The sequence below is a fragment of the Ornithorhynchus anatinus genome, chromosome 3 (genome assembly GCF_004115215.2).
Source record: "Ornithorhynchus anatinus isolate Pmale09 chromosome 3, mOrnAna1.pri.v4, whole genome shotgun sequence".
Lineage (NCBI taxonomy): Eukaryota > Metazoa > Chordata > Mammalia > Monotremata > Ornithorhynchidae > Ornithorhynchus > Ornithorhynchus anatinus.
In genome coordinates, this window is record NC_041730.1 from 93,931,837 (window position 1) to 93,954,085 (window position 22,249).

Consider the following 22,249-nt stretch of genomic DNA (forward strand, 5'->3'; position numbering starts at 1 on the left):
CTGAGGCGAACCAACAACCTTGTCAGGAGACAACGATGACAACTGTGCTCTTTCGGATTGCCAGTCATATCTTCATTAATCACGGTTGTTCATTTAACTTCGTTTGAGAAGAATGTCACAAAAACCCCTATGTCTGCCGAGACTCCAAATCTTTAACATTTTTAAAACGTGAGACATAGCCCATATGAACCCAAAAATTAAATTATGCTATTTAGGGCAGGAAAAGAGGGGAAGTGAACATATGTATTTCAATACTCTCTGCCCAAGACTTAGCATTTTCTTTATTAATTCACGGCAATGTATGACTTAATAGTGTGAGATAAAAATCATTATAGTCAACATCACCCACAGGAAAAAAAGAACCTACGAAGAAACTTAAATTCTGCTCATCTCAAAGGGTCTATTTGTCTTAGAGCCCTTATTGATCAGGATGACATTTTTACGCAAGTTTCTGTTTGGGAGATTGCTCTTGTGCATATCTAAAGTCAATAGTGTCAATGAATGACTTGGAAAGAGAAAGGCAATAATTTCTTTTTAGAAAGCAGAATTCACATTCCTTTACTTGCAATAGCTACACTTCAGAACTTACGGTTTTGATTCATTAATGAAAGACCAAGCTTGTTTACTAAATTCCTGAATTAGGGCTTTTAGTTTTTAAAATTAGAACATCACACTCCTCCCCATTAGGAAATTGAACTGTCCAATCGTTAAAAACAATAAAAAAAAGAAGTGGACATTTAGAAATTTTACCTCTGTCGATATGGTAAAGAAACCAAATAAAAAAACAGCTTTCAGTACAGACCTATGAATTTTTGCCAAACATCAGTACTTCGCAGTAATCATCTCTTTTTAATATTACAGATTTTGATGAGATCTATTAACAGAGGATATTATTTTTAAAAGCAAAGCTCGAATATCCTCCATTCAGGAAAACAGCAAGTAGTAGTCCATCCCACCTGTTAGTGTCAATTTAAATGACAGTGGAAAACAGGAAATTTTAAATGTACTGTACTGGTCATTACTTCTGTGATTTTACACAATCAGTTACTATCTATTTAGAAACACAACAATATTTTAGGTGTCATTTACCCAATAAGCTTCCCCAGTAAGCGTCGGTGACATCCCTAAATAAAAACGTTAAAAAACAGAATACGTAGCACCATTTGAAAAGAGCTAGGCAAAATAATAGGCTCAACTGAGGCATGAGAAAATTCATACTCCTGGGGAGTGTTTTCTTTTGGAACAGCAGCTAGGTAGGTACTTTTTCTTTCCATTCTAGAAGGTACTGCTACATGAATCAAAAAAGCAGAGAAATAATGACTTTTCTTTTCAGTATCCTTTTCCCATGTAATGATTCCTCCAACACAAAATTCACTTTAAAATGATCTTGGCCAAGATCTCCACAGTAACGTTACTTGCCTGCAAAACTCATTCCCTTAGTCCTCCGGAGATGAGAAATAAACTGGATGAGAAAGACCCTGGACCAAGGGCATAGCTCTAGAGGCTGGACCAAGAAAACGTACTGCTTTTCTGACCGGATCCAATCAGATGATTTAGAGTAGTCAGGTTAAAGGCTGTTCTAGTGACCCCTCCGCATTTCATGACCTAGGCCTGAGGGCTTAAGGGGATGGAAGTCTGAAATATGAAGAAGCCCCAGCAGTGGCCATCTCTACCCGAGCTGGAAAGCCTGAGGAAGGCTGACAGTCTGGTCTGGCCAACTCCATCAAAGCCCTCTTCATGCGGCTGCCAGCAAAGGTCTTGCCCGATGCCCAAGAACGCTGAGGAGAATTGGTCCTCCTGTGTGCTTCTAACAGACTCTTATTCTGATCTCCCTGACCCCTGCGGGTGTCGATCTTTACTGTTGCTTTAGTTTAGCTAATTTTTGCAAGATCTCTGTCCAAGTGACTATATTTTATATACCTTCACTGCTACCTTCCCAGTCCCTACGACATTAAAGTGGAAAAAAAACCAAATGAGTGGATTCAATATATACAACTTCTACTATGAAGATAGTGATCTCCTATTCTACCCAACTCTGGAGAGGTATCTGACTTTTTCTAGGGTACTTTCACATTTTTAACTGTGCATGGTACTTGGGACAGAAAATGCAGCAGCTTAAAACTGTCCCTCGGTTTTGTAGTTCACTGTCTAGTTAAATAAATGCAGACGCACCACTAGCAAATAGAAACTTAAAATAAAAAAAGGGACAAAATTACCAGATTTTGAAGGGTTGTCTTTCCAACTATCATACTATGTCCTGAGATTTAAAACTGATAACCTACCGTATTCTCCTTCTTATTAAAATGGAAATTCAACTAGTTTATTCTCCAAGAAATTATTCTCAAATAAAAGTTCTATTATTTTTTAAGATGCCAGCACGTTGTGTAGTTAGTTACCAGTATCATTTCTGTGTATATCTTTTCATAGGACATAGAAAGGGTCCTTCACAGGTATCTTAGTTCAAATAGAATTATTGGTTTTGTTTTTTGGTGGGGTTTTTTTTGGTTTTTTTTTTTTTTTTTTTTTTTTTTACAAATACCAGAGAGTAAACCAGTAGGGCAAGCGTGAGGCTGGTGATCACTAACATTTTTTCCAAAAACCATATAGTCAAAATCTTAATGACCAGACAAAATTATGTCAAATCTCCCCAAGTATAGCAGCATCACTTCAATGAACCTAGGAATGAATGGACCTTGCTTTAACCTATCTGATTTTGATTCCACATACGTCTTCAAGGAGGTTTTGGATCTCTTCGTGTTAGTTTTGCCTGTTTGAGAGTTCCTGTCAGTCTTCATTACTTTACAATCAAACTTAAGTTAGTGATGGACATCCCCTCCTCTAGCAGCAACTGAGAACACAGGATTAGCTACTAGGCTAGATAACTGTATTTACCTGCATAATTGCCCCACTTTGGCATGATTTTTGTAACGTTCAATATGTGTGGAGCTATTATGCAGATCATAAGATAATTACATTTAGCAGTGAGGGGAGGAGAAGAAGAGAAAAGGAGGAAAGGAAGGGAAAAGCAAGAGGAAGGTAAGAGGGCCCTTGAAAGTCTGTCTTTTATTTCTAGTCCACTCCCCAGAGTGTTGCTTACCAGTTGGCACTCAATGAAATAACTCCCCATACCTGCTTCATTGTTTTTCTCACCCTTCTGCTCCTACTTCTCCCAGTTACTGCTTACAATTATGTAGTACAAAAATAATCTGTAACTTCTCCTCAAGAATCAGGGTGGGACAATTATGTGAGTAAATATGGGGTGAACCTGACAACAAGCTTAGATGATTACCAGTTTGTTACATCATAAACTATCCCTCCAGATGCTCATGTCTGAAAAGAAATAAGGTCCAACATATTTAAAGAAATTCTAAAAATACATAAGAGGAAAAAAAGATAGAAACAAATTGACATTGTGACTCACATAGAGTCTACCAGAAACTGTAACTGAAAATAATAATAATGATAATAAATGGCATTTGTTAAGTGTTCTAAACCCTGGGGTAGATACAAGAAATCAGGCTGTCCCAAGTGAGGCTCACAGTCTCATTCCCCATTTTCCAGATGAGGTAACTGAGGCAAAGAGAAGTTAAGTGACTTGCCCAAGGTCACACAGCAGTCAAGTGGCGGAGCCGGGATCAGAACCCACGCCCTCTGACTCCCAAGCCCGGGCTCCTGCCATGAGGCCGTGCTGCTCCCTACGCTTATATTTACAAAACAAAACACTTACAAAGCGCTTACAAAACAGTTACACACAAACCAATTCTTAACCACTAATAAATAATACAAAAATATCCAAAAGTTAGTGCAGTAAGAGTGGGAAAAGCAGTACAAGTTACCCAAATCCTGCTCAAGCTGACTGGTGTTTATCGAGTAAACACCATTCTATGAAGACGGTTCAGTGTAATAATTAGAGAGAGGCCCACGTGGGACGGGGACTATACGTCCAATATGCTCATCAATTGTATCTATCCCAGCACTTAGCATAGTGCTTGGCACGGAGTAGGAGCTTAACAAACACCACAATTATTACCTCGGCAACAGAGGAAGAAAAAAATGAACCAAAGTTTAGCAATATCTTTCACTTGTTGGGGAAACTTATTGGAGTCAAATACTTTTAAAAGACTAAAACAAATGTTCAAGCTCAAGTACAGGCTGAATGTGTACACAGTAATGAGTGGTATATTTTAATATATAGTTGGATGAATTACCCATTCTGCAATTCCAAATAGCATATACCCTCCAATTAAAATGATAATCTCAGTCAAATTCTACTAGCAATCACCCATAATATCAAATACCGTTGCAGTATTTTATTTTCCCCACTGCTTTTTGGGGACGATGGTCTGTGTGAACCTAATTGACGTTCACTGGCCTATCCAAACGTACAATGGGGAAATTGAAAATTAAGTCACTCATGTGGTGTGGAAAATTCCTTGTTCTTAGTCCCTTCACTCTGAATAAGACTATATGGCGCCCCTTGAAAAGGCTCTAGAGGAAAAAAAAATTATGCCAATACAATCTTAGCCAGATCATGCAACAAACATTCGAAAATATGAATCCACTTTGGATCGAACTCACTCGCACCTTTCCCCAGTAAAAAGTACACTGTGTTGTACTAAGGGCTGAACAAATGCAATAAATCATGATAATTTTTCAGCAGGGTTTATGGCAGCCCTGGCTGGCTCTCCTCCGTGCTATGATTGGCCTATTGGATTCTGGTAATTGCTCTGAGAAACCCCAGGACAGCAGGCAAAATGGGACATGGGAAAAAGGCTAAGATGTGGACAAGTCCAAAAATCTATCCATCAATCAGACAGATAAGCTGACATAAAACTTCCTGAAGCAGCCCCAAAGGAAGGGCCAAAAGTACAGGACTACTAAATTGGTGGCGTTGTTGGCAGAATACAATCGTCACTAAAAATGTTTGGCCTTAGTTTTGTATTTGCTCCATAAAAATTACGGCCCAAATCAGAATTTGAAAGCCAAATCATCTCTCAGAAACGTGCCTGGCCCAGAGAAATGGTTAAAGTGTTTTGAACGGAGAAGAGAGGCTGATGTTCGACAGCTCCATCTAATTCCCCTTTCAACAAAATCAGAGAACGTTGATGAGGTAACCACCAGAACAACTCTCTCCTCAATAAAGAGGCAAGACTGAGAAAACAGAAAACCCCAATGAAACCAAAAAACGCCCCTTCAAAAAAACCCAACTTCCCCTTACCCCTGGAACCACCTCAAAAGACCTCAGTAAACTGTCAACTAAAATCCATCTTCCACTTTAGGGTTTTCTTTTTGTGGTGATTTTCTGACAGGAAGTTAATTTGGTATTCACCTGCACAGAAGCGAATCCCGCATCGCACTTCACAGCAAGAATAAAATACGGCTACCTACTTAAAAACTCATCCACGATGCAAAATTCCAAGGGCACAAAGTTTTATCCAACAAGTTCTGCTGTTTGACCATTTCAAAATTAAAAGGGAAAAAATAGCGATCTATATGTATAGCTGTGCGTCGTGTTCAAAGACGACACCACTGACAACGAAGTTTACCTTTGAGATCACACAAGCCACAGAAAATAGCTGTTTCTTGGGGTGCTGTTCTTAATGTTTGCAGAGCCTGGCATAGTTCTTCTTTTGCCGCCTTGCCTCTCTTTCTGTGAGAGGCTATTGGTTGGAGAGCTACAGACTTGTAAAACCAACCAAAATACCTAATTCACGCTTCGAAAATAGACAAAAATGGGACCAACGGCGACATCTTTTAACTACAATTCTGGAGTTCATGTGAGACAGGGACTGTGCCCAATATGATTATCTTGCATCTACCTCAGTGCTTGGCAGAGAGTAAAAGCTTACCACATGAAACAATTGAGTGGTCGGGGGAAAAGTGAGGATTTTCTCCAGGTGGGTGATTTACAAAAAAGTGATAAGCAAAAGTGTTAAAAAGAAATGTAACCTGTCATAAAAGATAACCCTAAAGCCTCAAGACCCCAAAATGATATTTTAAAAAATTCATTATTCTTTAAAATAGCAAATAAAAGACAATACAGTTACTAGATTAAATAGCAATGTAATAACGCAAATAAATGGAATTCAAGGCAATCACAATTTTGAATTCCACTTTTGTGTATAGGTGAATACTAAATTATCGTTCACTTTCTGTTCAGCAGAAGGGCAACTTGCATTAGCCTACTGGAGGACTGCTATTACCCATGTTAAACTGCCGTCCATATCTAATGATAGACTGAAAGAGCCTTCTATCACTAATAGTCCGTCAAAAAAGCTTCAAGGGGGGGGGGGGAGAAAAAGTGCTTAAGCTAAAGTAAACTTTGTAGCATTAACTTCGAGTGAGAGAGCTGGGCAAGTAACTGGAGGAGTAGGATTCAATCGGGTCATCAAGAATAAGTGGTAAAAGAATTATAATGGCGGGGGCGGCGGGGAGCAAAGGGGAAGGAGAGAGACAGACGGACGAAGACGCTGTAGCCGTAAATGCAGATGGCAGCCTCTAAAAGTACCGTGCCTTTTCCGAGGCCCCATCAAAATTGGGTTTTACCAACAAAAGAAAAAAAAATAGTTTTGGGGGTGTTGGATTTATAATTTGAAATAAAAACTTGTGAAGTCACAGGGGCTCCTAGTGCTATGCTGGAATGCTTATTCAAGAATGAGTGGGATACTTACCTCAATCGCTTCTTTGGACTGCTTCGCAAAGTGTCCCAATCAACTACAGCCCCAATTTTAGACTCTGTTTGGTTATCAACTCTAGAAAGATTTTACCATTACGTTGGCATGTTGCGTATCCGACCAAATACGTAAGCGCAAGCATACCATTATTCAGACAAGTTGAAGTACGCTTTTTTTTTTTTTGGTCTGAGAGTACGTTTCAATACTTCCACATTATTATTCCTTGGCCGCAAAAGACAACTGAATATGTACCGGTAGTACTTTCTAAGTCTTAAGGAGACGGAAGCGATCTACAGAAATCGACAGTCCTTGCAAATAAAAGGATCTGAAAGAAAACGTAAATAGCCGAGTTCCTGGTTCATTAGCTAATAACTGATCGACGGGTGTCTTCAGTTGTTAGATTCCTAGGACAGCAATTAAAGAGTGCCCAAATTGGACAAAAACGCCCCCGATTCCCACCAACTGGCACTGATAGAAAAGGCTCTCCCAACGCCCCCACCGCCCCCAGAGTCCAACCCACGCCTCACCGGGGTGAGGGGGTGAAAAACGGCCGGAAGGAGGGGAATGCATCCGGGACTAGGCCGTCAACGGTGAAGGTTTTGACCGAAGAACCACCTAGGCGTCTTGTGCGGTAGACGGGCTCAGCCGGGATCCTGAAAACAGCTGGCTAACGTGGGCGCCGAACACCACCCTGGCAGCCCTTGCAATCACCCGCTTGCTCTACGGTGCTAGATACGCGGCACCGTGCCGGTGCCGCGGTCCCTTCTGCCACAAACGGGTTCTGAATGAAAAATTCTTGCGTGCCCTTCGCAACGTGCGGCACCCCCGCCCAGTCCTACTTGCTGGTCGCGTCCACTGCCCTAGCGGGAACATCTCCGGGCAGGGACGAGGGCGGGCGAGTGGTACTGCACGGACCACTAGCATTACAATCAATTCCTTCGTGCGGGGTCTTGCTCGCGAAGTCTTCACGGGCGGACCAAGGCTCGCCCGTCGTCTACAACGGGGCAACTCCCCCATCACCGACAGAAAGCGGGATTCAACAGAATCAACTCTTTGGAGCTGCGGGCCTTGGAGAGAAAAACGTACTAAGACAGACTTTAACCTCCAGGGTGGGGTGACAGGAAATGAGAACTACCAAGAGGCATACCTTCAATTCAAACTGTTAAGAATTGCGCTTTTTTTTTTTTTTGGTCTGGGAGTTGAGGGGGGCCAGTGCAGTAGCAACAACGAGAAGTAAATGCATAATCATTTTACCTTTATCTTGCACTTCCTTTGAAAAACGCTCCCTTTCAATAGCTGATTCCCGCTCTATCCGCTCAATTTCAGCCAACGCATCCAATTCTACTTCATCGTATGGCGTTATAGTTCCTTGTTGCGATACCTGTTGCTGAGGCTGGGTCTGTACCACAGAAGTCTGAGGTTGTTTCGCAGCAACCGAAGTGTTCTGTTGTAAAACGGGCACTTGTTGTGCCTGAAGGAATGCCGTCTGTTCATGCTGCTGCAAACACTGGGCAGCGGCATTTAGCGGGCGGTTGACATCCTGGGGCGTGATGGGCGTCTTTGAAGTCTGTCCTGGGTACTGCACGGTGAAAGGAAGGTCGCTTTCTGACACATTACTGTTTTCCATACCAGAAAGCAGATCCTCCGGCTGGTCCATATCCGAGGATCTTACGCGGGAAAGCCTCAACGTAAGTTTAGTTGAATCCTTCGAGGGAGAACTAATGATATCGTACATTGCGGCTTTTTCGCTCTGTTCTTTTTCCTCCTTGCCTAACTTCATCTTCTTTTGTTTCTTCTGCTTTCTTTCTGGAGAATCTAGTAATATGTCCGGTGGAACATCTCTAGGTGATGAATAGGGTGGAGGTTGAGACTGCAGGATTAAAGATGGTCTTGATGCTAGAAAGACAATTCAGGAAGACTGAACAGTTATGGTGGTACAACTTGGTTTCACAATCAGCTGTTGGGTATTAGAAACTTTTACGGACAAACAGGCAGCTAAAATAGGCATAACTCATTGTTCCGGGCAAGACAAAACTCAGGCTCCTTTGGTCAAGGTGTCGCCACTCCTCCTCAACAGATCCCACTATCCACATCCAGAAGAACAGTTGAAAAATTAAGCCAGCCAAAAGCAGTGAGTTTGACCTCTGACAGGGACAGCGAGACTTCTGACATAACTGTCCAATAAACAGAGCTTAATGTTTTGGGTTGGACCTGGAAATGATGAAAGGAACACTTCTGGAGTGAGGGAAGGAGACGGAAGGGCAAGGATAAAGGCTAAGCTTTCCTTACGCTCCCCATTCACATTACACAGAGCTCGGGCAAAGAGCTCGACAGCGCTAGAGAGAGACAGGAAGAGGAGAAAATGGCTAAGCTATAAATTCTGAATTTGATTGGAGGTCGTCTTTCAGGGGGTTAATTAACAAATGAAAACGTATTCTAGAAGCATTTCGGATTTTAGCTGGGAGGAGCAATCTTCCAGTCTCTGAGATTTTGTTTGGCTTCACCATTTCAATCCTAAAACCGTCCCTTTGTGAATGCCAGGCATCTGACTGTAACTGCCAAGAGGAGAAGGATTCTCTTTATGTTCCCATTTCCCCTTTTCTTTCTCACCTCGCTTCTTAGTTCTCTTGTTGCCATATTCTGATTCGCCTTCCCCCAGATTGAAGATTTCCCATGCCAGTTTTGCTCTCTCCCAGTTAATCTATCCCTCCTTATTGGCATCTCCTGCCTTAGGGCCAACGCCCAAACTTCCTAGGCTTAGTTCTTAGACTGTGAGCCCCCAAGCTGTGTCTGATTCCCCTCTGTGTAGTCTCTCCCCCCCAACATTTAGTACAGTGCTCTGTACGCAGAAAGCACTTAAGAAATAATATGACTACCACTTCTAAATGAAATATTACAGTATACCACATGACTTAGGAGAAGTAGAGTAAACGGTAACAGGATTCAGGCAGAAAAACTTCTCCAGTGAGCTACCCAAGAGAGGGCTCTCAGGAAGAGCAGAAGGGAAAGTTATCAGTGCTTTAGAACTTCAAGATCCTTTATTAGATCTCCCAAGACATAGTTTATATAGGCCAAGAACTGATGAGAATAGAGTCTATTTTATGAAAAAGGTTACCGGAACGTTACTGCCATTATATGGGGAGTCAAATTCCTGGTCCTAACATTTTAAGATGCCACTTAGCTGACGTGGTAAACTAAACACTCTCTTTCAAAACTATCATGGTGGTCAGCTGGTCTTTAATGTACAACCGACATTCCTTGATTTACCTATGCAGAGGGCATTTTTATTGTTCTTCCCTTTTTAGTCATTATCTTACATTATAACAAAACAGTAAATTTTGTAGAAACAGATCTGTTTTTATCTCACACTAAAACAGACTTTGGACATTTTACTTTCCCTTTAACACTTTATCTTCCCCATCTGGTGACTGCAATCATACCTGCTTTTTGGCTATTTAATAGTGTTATACCATACTACGTATTGTACTTGGGCCGCCTATATTGACAAAAAAAAAAAATGAGGTGCTAAATCTAGAAACATATAGAAAGCAGCAGTAGGGTTCTAATCAGATACACACGAGCCTAACCAATCAGGATTTAAATTGTCTTTATTCAGGGTCAAGAGGAAAAGTAGGGGGAAAGGTAGGCTGGATGGAAGTGACTCTAATTCTTAATTTATTTTTTTTAATATAAAAGCTCTCTTTACCACATGTTTATTTAGACTTTACCCCCAAAGTATCATCAAATAGAAGGCCATTTATCCGAATATCTACTGTTTCAAATGATTCCCAAATCCCAACTGTTCACATGCAAAGCAAACATCTTCAAAAGCCTCTTACTGCACCCTTGTTAAAAAAAAAAAACAAAACCAAAAAAGTTGGAGAGTTGGGTTCAAAAGACATGCTTCCCTTAGCTCACTTCCCCAGGCTTCAATAGATCAGCATTAAGCACCATCTAATCAGTAAGCAAGGTATTCATTTGGATCGTTGTATTATCCCTTTCCTCTCCAGAAGGATCTCCCCGCACCACACACCCAACATTCCATCTCCACCAGGAGTGAATCCATCAGGAAGGCCCCGAGAACCCAGCCCTTGTGGGTCGAGCGATAAGGAGTCCTGGTGGAGTATGCCAATCCTAAATGTGGGATCAAGTTGATGATTCTCTAACAGACTCTTTGCCTCTGGGTCTCTAATCTTGATCAGTCGCTAACTTTTTAGGCTCCTGGGTACCGAGGTACGAAATACATTTAACTCTTTTATGCTTATCTGCCTTTGAGTCAGAAGTGAACTGCAGCGTATTAAACCACCTACTACCTTTTCTGCTTGAAATTCTTGACTACCTTTTCTGCTTGAAATTCTCGGTTACTTTCCACTGATCCTTTGACAATTAGATCCTGAAAGGCTTCAACCTAATGGCATAAACCTAAATAAGCACAGATTTCTATCACTTTTTCCACCAACAGTGAAAGACAACACAGACTTTGTTGGGGAATTTGGTTTAAAAAAAAAACAACCAAAAAAACCCCCAACACAAAACAAAACAAAAAACCACACCAAAAAACCTAACACCACCTACCACGCATATTTCTTCACTACACAATTGTTTCTTCGTTAAATTACCTGAAACTTTCAATACAAATCAAAGCAACATTTATCAATTTTAATTATTTGTGAGATCAGCTACAATATACCTTTAGGAGTTCCATCACTTCCAGCCGGGGAGCACACTGGCTGTGGTGACCTCAAGGGGAAAGATGCAGCATTCCTCATTGACGACGAATCGCCATCCTAAAAATTCAACAACACAGTATAACATTTGTATGCTGCTCCGGTCGATATACGTTCGGGCAGTGGTGGACGCCCCGGGGTGGGAAGGTAGGTGTTTCAAGCTGCTTTAAGTGATGACGGGCAAGCCAGTTGAGGAGGATGCCAGGTGAGGAGAGGGGTGTCATGGACTCTGTGAAGAGGGAGTCCACTTATGTTATGGAATGCTTGAGGCATTTGCTAGGTTTTCACATGACCCACACTTTATTGGTTTCTTCCCTGAAGACGGAGAAACCGATCCCAGTCGGAAGCTTCCCAAGGAACCGATTAAGTACGGTGCAGTTCCATCAGCTCCACCGACCAGTTTCTCTCGGAATATGCTGCTGAGGGAAAGGCAGCCTCGTTCCAGCTGGGCTGTCCCCGGGGGCTTATTCTCTCAAACCCCAACCATGTGCCTTTTCTGTCAGACTGAAAACCAGGCACGTGGTTGAGAGGGATCACCACCTAGGTACTCTTGGGGCTTGAAAAACCTACTTGGGGATAGCTTGCGTTGGAACTGGGGGACGGTCCTGGGAGTGCATGGAGCATTCGCTTACAGATCCCCCAGGCAAGTAACTGACATTTTACTGAATAGAGAACATTCAGAACCGAGATGGGCTGAGCCGGCCAAACTCTGCCTTATAGTTTCATAATTTAAATTCAATCCGGCTTTCTAAGGTTCCTGGTTGCTGAGAATTGCCTGTTTTTCGAAGTTATGAATGTTTTAAAGTCAACTGCGATAAATGTAGAATGAAAAAAAATGGTGTGGTCAGCATCTGCTCTGATATCTAATTGGTCGAGTGTTAGTAGGTAGACATTATTCTGTGGAACTCCAGTTTTACCTTCTAATCCGGCTAGGAGTAAAATGGGACTGGCCAGAACTCAGCTCTGACATAAGAAAAAAAATCCCAGAATGGTTGGAGAAGTTTCCAGGGCTTCACTCCTGACCGAGCCCACTTGCCACCATGGCCATTAATTCCTCAAAGAGGGGTGTCAACTTGTCATATTGAGCATGGGGGCAAATTTAGGGGGGAGGTCAGAGAAGACGGCATTGGGGCAAGGTTTTAAGGGGCTGTCGAAGGAAGAGGTGGAGGAGAAGGACGGAGAGAAGGGAGGGGATGGAGAAGTTAGGAAGAGAAGGGAAGGAGAAAAAAAGAGGGGGAAGAGGATGAAATAAAAGGTGTGAAAGGAGGAGCGCTCAATCTACCACCCCACTCCCGGCATTCACGAGGTGTGAATGGCTCTCTTGGCCCCACCCTGCTGAGTACCACACAATTTCTGTCGCTGCAACGGTTACGGCTGCAGATGCTTAGAGAAGCAGCGTGGCTCAGTGGAAAGCGCACGGGCTTTGGAGTCAGAGTTCATGGGTTCGAATCCCGGCTAGGCCACTTGTCAGCTGTGTGACTTTGGGCAAGTCACGTAACTTCTCGGTGCCTGAGTTACCTCATCTGTAAAATGGGGATTAAGACTGTGAGCCCCACGTGGGGCAACCTGATTCCCGTGTCTACCCCAGTGCTTAGAACAGTGCTCGGCACATAGTAAGCACTTAACAAATACCAACATTATTATTATTATGTGAAATCCCTGTTCATGCCAAACACACACCGTAAAGACCTCAGTCCAGGTAAGCCTGTTTGGGCCACAAAGTTCCCTAACCGGGCCTGTGGCACCCATGAAGATCCCAGCCCCAGATGACAGGGCTTGGGACGTGGAGGTGCCATCTTGGTTTATCCTCTGATTCTTTTTCAAATTCAAAGGCACGGAGAGCTAGTTATGTTACCCTTCCTGCCAAAAGAACAGGGGGGAGCTATTAACGAACAGGCTCCGACACTTGTCTGCCGTGTGACCTTGGGTTTAACTTCCCTGGGTCACTGTTTACCTCATCTGCCAAATGGGGAGTAAGCCTGGAAGCCCCATGGGGGACGCTCAGCAAGTGCCGTCGGCCACATGGGGGACCAAAGGAGAAAGGAGCAACGGCACAACGAAAGTTAGGAGCATGCCTAGAAATAGAGGGATCAAGTCCCAGGGAGCAGGGGAGATATTGGGGGTGGGGGTCATGCGGGTATTCATACCCTTTCAAACCTCCACCGTCCCAGATTAGACCTAGGAGGTAGGAAGGCATTAAATTTCCTTCCATAGCTTTTCAGGAATAATAAAGTGCAGTACAGATTCCACCATATCCTCTGGATCGGGAAGGGGCCGACCTGGCGCTAGAGCAGGGCTAGGGTTTGGGCCGACTTCTTGCCCTGGCCGGCTGAGGGAGGCCTAAATTCATGGCCTTGCCAGACCCCGCCGTGGGGAATCAAGCCTCCCATGACCCAAGTTAAAATGGGAGGGCCCAGACCCTGGGTGGCGGGGAGCCAGCAATCGGAGCGTATAAATCTATCACCTTTAGCATCCATATTCAGGACCTCCCTCGCTACTTGAGCACTGTAAACTTCTTATGAGCGGGGATCGCAACTACCAACTATTCAATTTTGGACTCTCCGTGGTGCTTAGTACAGTGCTCTGCCTGTAGTAAAAGATCAATAAATACCATCAATTGGACAATCTATTCCGAAAACCCCTACGGGGAAAATTTTTGTGGGTGTGGAATAAGTCTCACTCTTCTGTGGTACTCAGCACAGTGTACTACACTCAGCTGGTGCTCAATAAATACCTTTGTTACTATATTAGGCTGCCCTAAGCCTCCATTAATAATAATGTTGGTATTTGTTAAGCGCTTACTATGTGCAGAGCACTATTCTAAGTGCTGGGGTAGGTACAGGGTAATCAGGTTGTTCCACGTGAGGCTTACAGTCTTCATTCCCTTTTTACAGACGAGGTAACTGAGGCACGGAGAAGTTAAGTGACTTGCCCACGGTCACACAGCTGACAAGTGGCATTAATAAAGTGGTAGTGGGGTAGAATGGTGTGGATTGCCATTCCTGAAGCTCCCTGCTTCTTCAGAGTCTGTACCTCAAAGCCATGAGCTTTAAATCATTCCAGCTTTTGGTCGTAACATACTTTTATTTCTTCTGCAGTCAATAGAGTACTCAAATGATCACTGGTCCCGTAAGACTCGGAATGAGTTTTATTCCTAGACCCCATGTATAAAATCATTCAAATTGGACCTGTTTTACTACATACAGCTCTTTCCATGTTGATTAGCTTGAGCTAAATGAAGAGGGCAAGCTGGGGTATAGTGGGAAAATAGAGCAGATCTGTCGAGATTGTTGATTGAGGAGTTTCTGCTCGATGTGTAGAGGAATGGGTAAACAGTGAAGATGTCTGATGAGATGAGAGACACGCAGAACCAGCAGAGGAGAAAATTAAGGATGGAGAGGGGAGAAACCAGAGGAAGGGAGCACGGCGAGGAGCCTATTACAGTAGTCATTTCACAATACGACAAGCGCCTGAACTGGCACATCGGCCGTTTGGATTATGAGGAAGGGGACGATCCTGGAAAAGGCGTGGTGGGCAAACCGGCAGGATTTGAGAAGCAGTGTGGCTCAGTGGAAAGAGCTCGGGCTGGGGAGAGGACATGGGTTCTAATCCCGGCTCCGCCACCTGCCTCCTGTGTGACCTTGGGCAAGTCACTTCACTTCTCTGGGCCTCAGTTACCTCAACGGTAAAATGGGGATGAAGACTGTGAGCCCCACGTGAGACAACCTGATCACCTTGTATCTACCCCAGTGCTGAGAACAGTGCTCGGCACATAAGCGCTTAGCAAACACCATAATTTTTATTAGCATTATTTGGCGACAGATTCGATACAGGGGCTGAACCAATGGGAGGTCTCGAGGATAAAGCAAAGGGAGGATGCTGGGTGTCGTCGACTGTGCTGGGGAAAGTTAGAAGGAGGAGAGGATGCGGGAGGGAAGATGCGGAGTTCGGTTTGGGGCGGGGCCGGCCAGACATCCACGTAGCAGTGTCCCCAAAGTAGGAAGAAAGAGGGTGGAGCCCGGCTTAGAGGCAGAGAAGGCAGAAGGTGTTTACAATCCATTCCAGGAGTTTAGATGGGAATGAAGATATGGAATTCGGGGCAACAATGGGATATCGACAACTTTTTCTTAGAAAATGAGCATATTTGAAAGTAGAGGGGAAGGAGTCTTCAGAGAGTGAGTGTTTGAAGATGACAGTCAGGGAGGGAAGAAGAGCTGGCTCGAGTGGTTTTAGAAGGTGAGAGAGGACGGGCTAAGAGGCACTTGTAGAGTGGGAGATTTCAAAAACAGACAGATATCCTGAGAAATGGCTGGGAAGGACAAAAGGGAAGATTTAGGGGAGGGAGAAGGAGAAAATGAAGGGGACCCTTGGGGGAGTTGGTGCCTAATAATAATAATGTTAGTATTTGTTAAGTGCTTACTATGTGCAGAGCACTGTTCTAAGTGGTGGGGTAGATACAGGGTAGTCAGATTGTCCTACGTGAGGCTCACAGTCTTCACCCCCATTTTACAGATGAGGTCACTGAAGCATAGAGAAGTGAAGTTACTTGCCCACAGTCACCCAGCTGACAAGTGGCAGAGGTGGAATTCGAACCCATGCCCTCTGACTCCCAAGCCTGTGTTTTTTCCACTGAGCCACGCTGCTTCCCACAGATGTTTGGATTCCGGCAAAGTAGTCGGGAGGACAAGAGAGGGGTCTAAAGGGGACCGGGGACTTCACGATGCTGTTAAAGTCTGGAATAACTGGTGGGGGCAATGGGCTTGGGAGTCAAAGTCAATGAGAGAGGAGAAGTAATACTACGGAATTAGTGAGAGGGCAGAGATGAAGCAGCCAGAGGTGAATTTGAAGAGATCAGAGGAGCCTTGGCATGTGAATTTCCACTAACGGTGCTCAGCGGCAGAGGCGCAGGAGTGGAGAAAGTCTACGACAGCAGTCATCCAGCGCTGCATTACCTCCTAAGTTTGTCTAAGGATGGAGCCCGTGGGCCTGCTTCTCTCGAGTGAGTTTCAATTTCCTCCCTTTGATTTATCCTCAAGACCTCCCACTGGCTCAAAGTTTACTCTGGAGCGTCAGCTCGTTACGGTCAGGGAACGTTTCCACTAATTCTGTTGAATGGAACTCTCCCAGGCACTCAGTACAGTGCTCTGCATGCAGTGAGCGCCAATAAATACCACTCACTGATTTACCTTCTGAATTAAGTTAATCACTTCAAGAGGAGCATTACCTCTTTTTAAACCACCGGGAGAGTACTGAATGATTTAAAAGCATTTAAATCTTAAGGGATTTTAATGACGGGAGGGTCATGTTTTAGTATAATCAGGTTGGCCATCTTTATTTTGATTGGAAATTGAGACAGCAGACACTATCCCCTAAGAAATCTGGCCTATCGGCCTTCAATTTCAAGTCAGTCTGCCTGCCTCTTTACTCTTGGCAGACTGAAGAGATAAAAATGTGCAATTATAGTGCTCCACAATTCTAGGACATTCACACAAATCTCAGTACGCTGTGGGACCTAAACTGAACATATGCTGAGCAATCCCCAGACTAGACATGGAAGACAAAGCGTTCAATGTGAGCCAGAGCAGCTGGGAGTTAGGGCAGATGAGACCCATCAGTTTACCTCGGGCAGTCCAATTATGGGGATGATTGTATAGCTTTCTCAATTTTGTTTTGGATTTCACGGGACCACCTACACAAACCTGGGATTAGCCTGGCTAAACAAAGATATACGGCCAGGGTTTAATAAACCTACCCAATGTATCCAAAACCAAATTTTCATCATTCCCATCACTGTAGACACAATAGTAGCAATAAAGCAAAAACACACGCTGCTAGACGCTACGCATCTTAACCTTTAAATATTCCCCTTTACCTTAAAGAAAATGTGATTTATAGATTACATACATCACTACTTAGCCTGTGCACCATATGCAGGTAGTCCTCACTTGAGCCGTGTCTAGGATTATCGGCGTGGTGGTTAGCTGAATTTCCAGATAACTGGCCGGAAACCTTATTGTCATGTATGTTTCTCATCCCTCCTGGGACGATGGGACTCGATACTGATGCTGGAAACAGAAAGAAAAAGACACGCTTCATTTTTGTACGAAATACGTTAAAAAAAAAGAGAAAACGGATAGAGCAAACTTCTTAACACTTCACCACCTTAGCCTTTCCAACCTTCCCTCTACTAAATGGCCTCCTCACACATCGACTTCTCCAAGTCGCGTCCATCCTCTCCAATAGAGCAACCTTTGCCAAGAGGCTCCCTTGATGTACCTGCCACCTTCCTGGAGGCCATCAAATCAGCTACCTCAGCTCTCAGGTATTTCACCTGTTCATTTGTTATTGATTTCCGAAATGCATTTGTTTATTATGTGCATCCATCCTGTCTTCTAACTATGGAATATTCTTTCATTTATGACTGCTATTATCCCCATTTGAGCTCTTTGATGGAGGGCCACTTCTAAAAAAAATATCTGGAGTAGGGTTCTATTGACCAGGCACTTAACACCGCCCATGAGGCTCATGATCACTCATTCATTCCACTGCACTTATTGAGCGCTTACTGTGTGCAGAGCACTGTACTAAGCGCTTGGGGGAGTACAATACAATAATAGACACATTCCCTGTCCACATTAGTTTAATAATGTACAAACATTCATTCATTCATTCAATAGTATTTATTGAGCGCTTACTATGTGCAGAGCACTGTACTAAGCGCTTGGAATGTACAAATCGGCAACAGATAGAAACAGTTAACACTGAATAATCAATTAAATTATTTTACCTTTTTGGAGAGAGTACTAGCTTGGTCCTAAGACTGCTTACCCCGCTCCGGGAAAAACAAAGGATCAGAGTGGACAGGTGTGTATGGGAGGCTATGGAAGAGGGGAAGTGAAAGTGTGGGGAAATACCATTCCCACACGGTAGCTAAGCTTGCCCTCGGTCTAGAGCGCTCCTTTCCATCAAATGCATGTCTTCGCTGTGCGTGTCAGCTCGAAAGATATTTGGGCCCAGTGTGCTGCGGCAACGGAAGAAAAGGTCCCTGGTACGTGACATGAGAAGGGGTGAGCACGAAAGGACGAGGTTTTGCAAGAAAGCAACAGCACTGCCGTGCAACAGCGAACCGCTCCCGCTGATGCTGCTCTGCTGTTCTCCCAAGAGGTAATTTCATGTCTTTGCTTACGGAAACCACTTCAGAATACCAGACAGCCATCCCTGTCCCGTTCCTACCTCACCTCGCTACTCTACTACAACCCAGCCCGCGCACTTCGCTCCTCTAATGCCAATCGACTCACTGTACCTCAGTCTCATCTTTCTCGCCACGGACCTCTCGTCCACATCCTGACTCTGGCCTGGAACGCACTCCCTCTTCATTGCCCACAAACAACTCCTCTTGCTCCCTTCAAAGCCTTATTGAAGGCACATATCCTCTAAGGGGCCTTCCCTGACTAAGCCCTCATTTCCTTTTCTTCCACTCCCATCTGCGTCAGCCCGGCTTACTCCCTTTATTCGTCCCCCTTCCCAGCCCCACATCACTTACGTACATAACTGTAGTTATTTATTTGTATAAATGTCTGTCTCCCCCCCTACACTGTAAACTGTGGGCAGGGAATGCTTCTGTAATACCGTTATATGGTACCCTCCCAAGCGCCCAGTACCACGCTCTGCACACAGTGACAGACGTCTGATGTGACTGACTGACCACAATTAATATTACTACTGCTCTGCTCCGTCACTGAGTGTAGGGTTCAGTCAAGTTTTGCAGAACTCAAAATCTAAATAATAAAAGGTCTGTACTCTGTTCTCATTTTTAATAATTGTGATATTTAAGCGCTTACTATGTGCCAAACACTCTTCTAAGCGCTGGGGTAGATACAGGGTAATCAGGGTGTCCCACGTTGGGCTCACGGGCTTTATCCCCATTTTACGGATGAGGGAACAGGCCCAGAGAAGTGAAGTGACTTGCCCAAAGTCACACAGTTGACAAGTGGCGGAGGCGGGATTAGAACCCATGACCTCTGACTCCCAAGCCCGCGTTCTTGCCACTAAGCCAGGCTGCATTTTTGAGAACCTTCTGGTTATACGAGGGGTAAGAACAAGAGGCCGACCTGTGAGAGCATCTAGAACAAATAACGAGTTCTAAGAAATGTTCCGTAGTACCAGATGATACAAGTATATTTATTCTGCAGTGCCTTAAACATCTAACTGAAGAAACTGAAAGTCAAGGTTATTTGCTTATATTATGCTACTATACCATAAAGTTCATATTTGTGCTTACATTAAGTTTTCTCAAGCTAGCATAATTCCTTCTCTGGCTAATTGCCACTGTAAATAGACAGTCCAACAAAAAGCCAGCTGATAATTCTAGCACAAAATGAATTCAAAGGCAGCATGAGAAGCACAGTGGCCTAGTGGTCAGAGCAGAGGCCTGGGAGTCTGAGGCCCTGCGTTCTAATCCCGGCTCTGCCACTTGTCTGCCGTGTGACCTGGGGCAAATCACTTCACTTCTCTGTGCCTCAGTTACCTCATCTGGAAAATGGGGATTAAGACTGTGGGCCCCATGTGGGACAGATACTGTGTCCAACTCGCTTATCTTGTATGTCTCCCAGAGCTTAGTGCAGAGCCTGGCACATAGTAAGTACTTAACAAATACCACAATTAAAGGTGTCTGTGATATCATAATCCACTTGGCTTCTCGGTGCCTCAGTTACCTCATCTGCAAAATGGGGATGAAGACTGTGAGCCTCACATGGGACAACCTGATTACCCTGTATCTACCCCAGCGCTTAGAACAGTGCTCTGCACACAGTAAGCGCTTAACAAATACCAACATTATTATTATTATTATTCACACTACGAAGAACTCATCTGAAAGAATGTGTGCATGGGCCTAACACCTCCACATCTTCCCCTTTCCTTTACTTTCTATCTAGGTAGGCCTTGCAATCTTTCCTCACAAGAACTCTCTAAATTCACTCAGGTGGACTACCCATGGTATTTTATCATTATCAATCTTCTCGGTCTCACTTAATTTCAGGATTACCAACAGCTCCCACACTAAGATATTTTAAAGGGGATTTACACCGCATTCCCGCTTTCTCTATTTTAGTTTTTCAAAGAGCTAGCTCCATAGTGAATAACCCTAAAAATATAAATTTGACACTAACGATTACACATGACAAGCCATTTTCCCCCCCAAAAAATTCATCTGGAAAAACGACAACTGTCTGGTCTAAAAGTAATTTAGGGATTTGACCAAATGAGCAACTTCATGTTTAGATTTTAAATGTTGCAAGGCGTTGTGTAGTAGGGAGTTTAAAATCAAACACAACTAGGTTGCTTGATCATCTGCCTGGATCAAGTCACTTCTCTGTGCCTCAGTTACCTCATCTGTAAAATGGGGATTCAGACTGAGACCCAAGTGAGACAGGGACTGTGTGCAACCCAATTTGCTTGTCTCCACTCCAGTACTTAGTACAGTGCTGGGCACGTAGTAAGTGCTTAAAGTGAGAAGCAGCTTGGCTCAGTGGAAAGAGCCCAGGCTTGGGAGTCAGAGGTCATGGTTTCGAACCCTGGGCTCGCCACTTGTCAGCTATGTGACTCTGGGCAAGTCACTTCACTTCTCTGTGCCTCAGTTTCCTCCTCTGTAAAATGGGGATTAACTGTGAGCCTCACGTGGGACAACCTGATTACCCTGTATCTACCCCAGCGCTTAGAACAGTGCTCGGCACATAGTAAGTACTTAACAAATACCAACATTAAATATCACAATTATTACTATTAGTAGTAGATGTATTAAAACTCTACTGACATTTTTAAGAACACTAGGGCAGTAATCAACGACAACCAGAAACGAATACAGAGTTGAAATGTTCCGTTCAGGTATGACCAACGTCCTTACCTTGCTGCATCTGTGGATGTGTTGTGTAACTGGGAGGATGTGAATATGGCATGTATCCTGCAGGGCTTTGAGGGGCGTATGGACTAGGCACTGGGCTGTTCTGTTGGGCCAAAAATCTGTTCCCAGAGCTTGTCTGTGGGGGCACAAACCGGCTAAAAAATAAACAAAAAAACAAGCATATATAAGGAAACACAATCCTTTCCTTGGTTTTTCCATTTTTACACATTTCCAACTTGTCTTATATTGTAGCCAAAGAAGGAGCAAACAGGAGCCATTCACTGCGTGCCTAATAACAGCGGTAAAACAAAGGCAGTGGGATCAATTGGTGAAAATCTACGAAATAGGAAAAATAAGTTGTTGAAATTGTACGTAGCCAAAAGGCTTTAGGTTACAAATATCAGGTACAGTTTAGCTCCGAGCTCCAGTCAGATTTAATCTAGCCCCATTTAAGGATTAAGGAAGTGAACTATCGCAGTAGTCCACACGCCTAGATGAGGTGACCTGTAGCTCTGATACAGAGCACCCACTCGCAGAACAAACCTTGAACCATGGGCGGCAAGGAGACAGGGAGGCAGCAATTCAGCCACTCTGCACAGAGCGGGAAGAGGGTAGGTACAGGGCAGAGCGGGAACTTGGAGAAAAGTCATCCCGGCACCGCTCTCTCGATTCCATCCCTAGGTCAGGTGAAAAGGTCCTCACCCACCTCACCATTCTCCTACTGCTTTGGGGGCTGTTCGGACCTAGGCGAGGCATGCTCGACAAATTGAGAAAGGAGAGTTTAACAATTTATTTATTTATTGAGAGCCAGGTGCACTTGGGAGAGTCCAGGACGTTATAGACTTGGCCCATAAGGAGTGTACAGTCTATAGGGAGAGATGGGCATTAAAATAAATTAGATAGGGGAAATGGGAGAGTACAGGGACAGTGCTACGGGTCTGGAGACG

The 22,249-nt window shown here is 44.0% G+C and overlaps 1 protein-coding gene across 5 annotated transcripts in view; it reads right to left on the reverse strand.

Annotated features, from left to right (window-relative positions):
• NIPBL (NIPBL cohesin loading factor) overlaps window positions 1-22,249 on the reverse strand; it is a 273,195-nt gene that overhangs the window by 106,331 nt on the left and 144,615 nt on the right. For 4 of the 5 annotated variants that reach the window (XM_029060956.2, XM_029060960.2, XM_029060958.2 and 1 more), the window contains exons 6-9: window positions 21,306-21,457; window positions 17,306-17,466; window positions 11,365-11,461; window positions 7,929-8,570 (exon numbers count right to left, since the gene is read on the reverse strand). In XM_029060956.2, the coding sequence (XP_028916789.1) occupies window positions 7,929-8,570; window positions 11,365-11,461; window positions 17,306-17,466; window positions 21,306-21,457 (1,052 nt within the window). The remainder of the gene's footprint in view (window positions 1-7,928; window positions 8,571-11,364; window positions 11,462-17,305; window positions 17,467-21,305; window positions 21,458-22,249) is intronic. The other variant, XM_029060959.2, reaches the window with a different exon arrangement.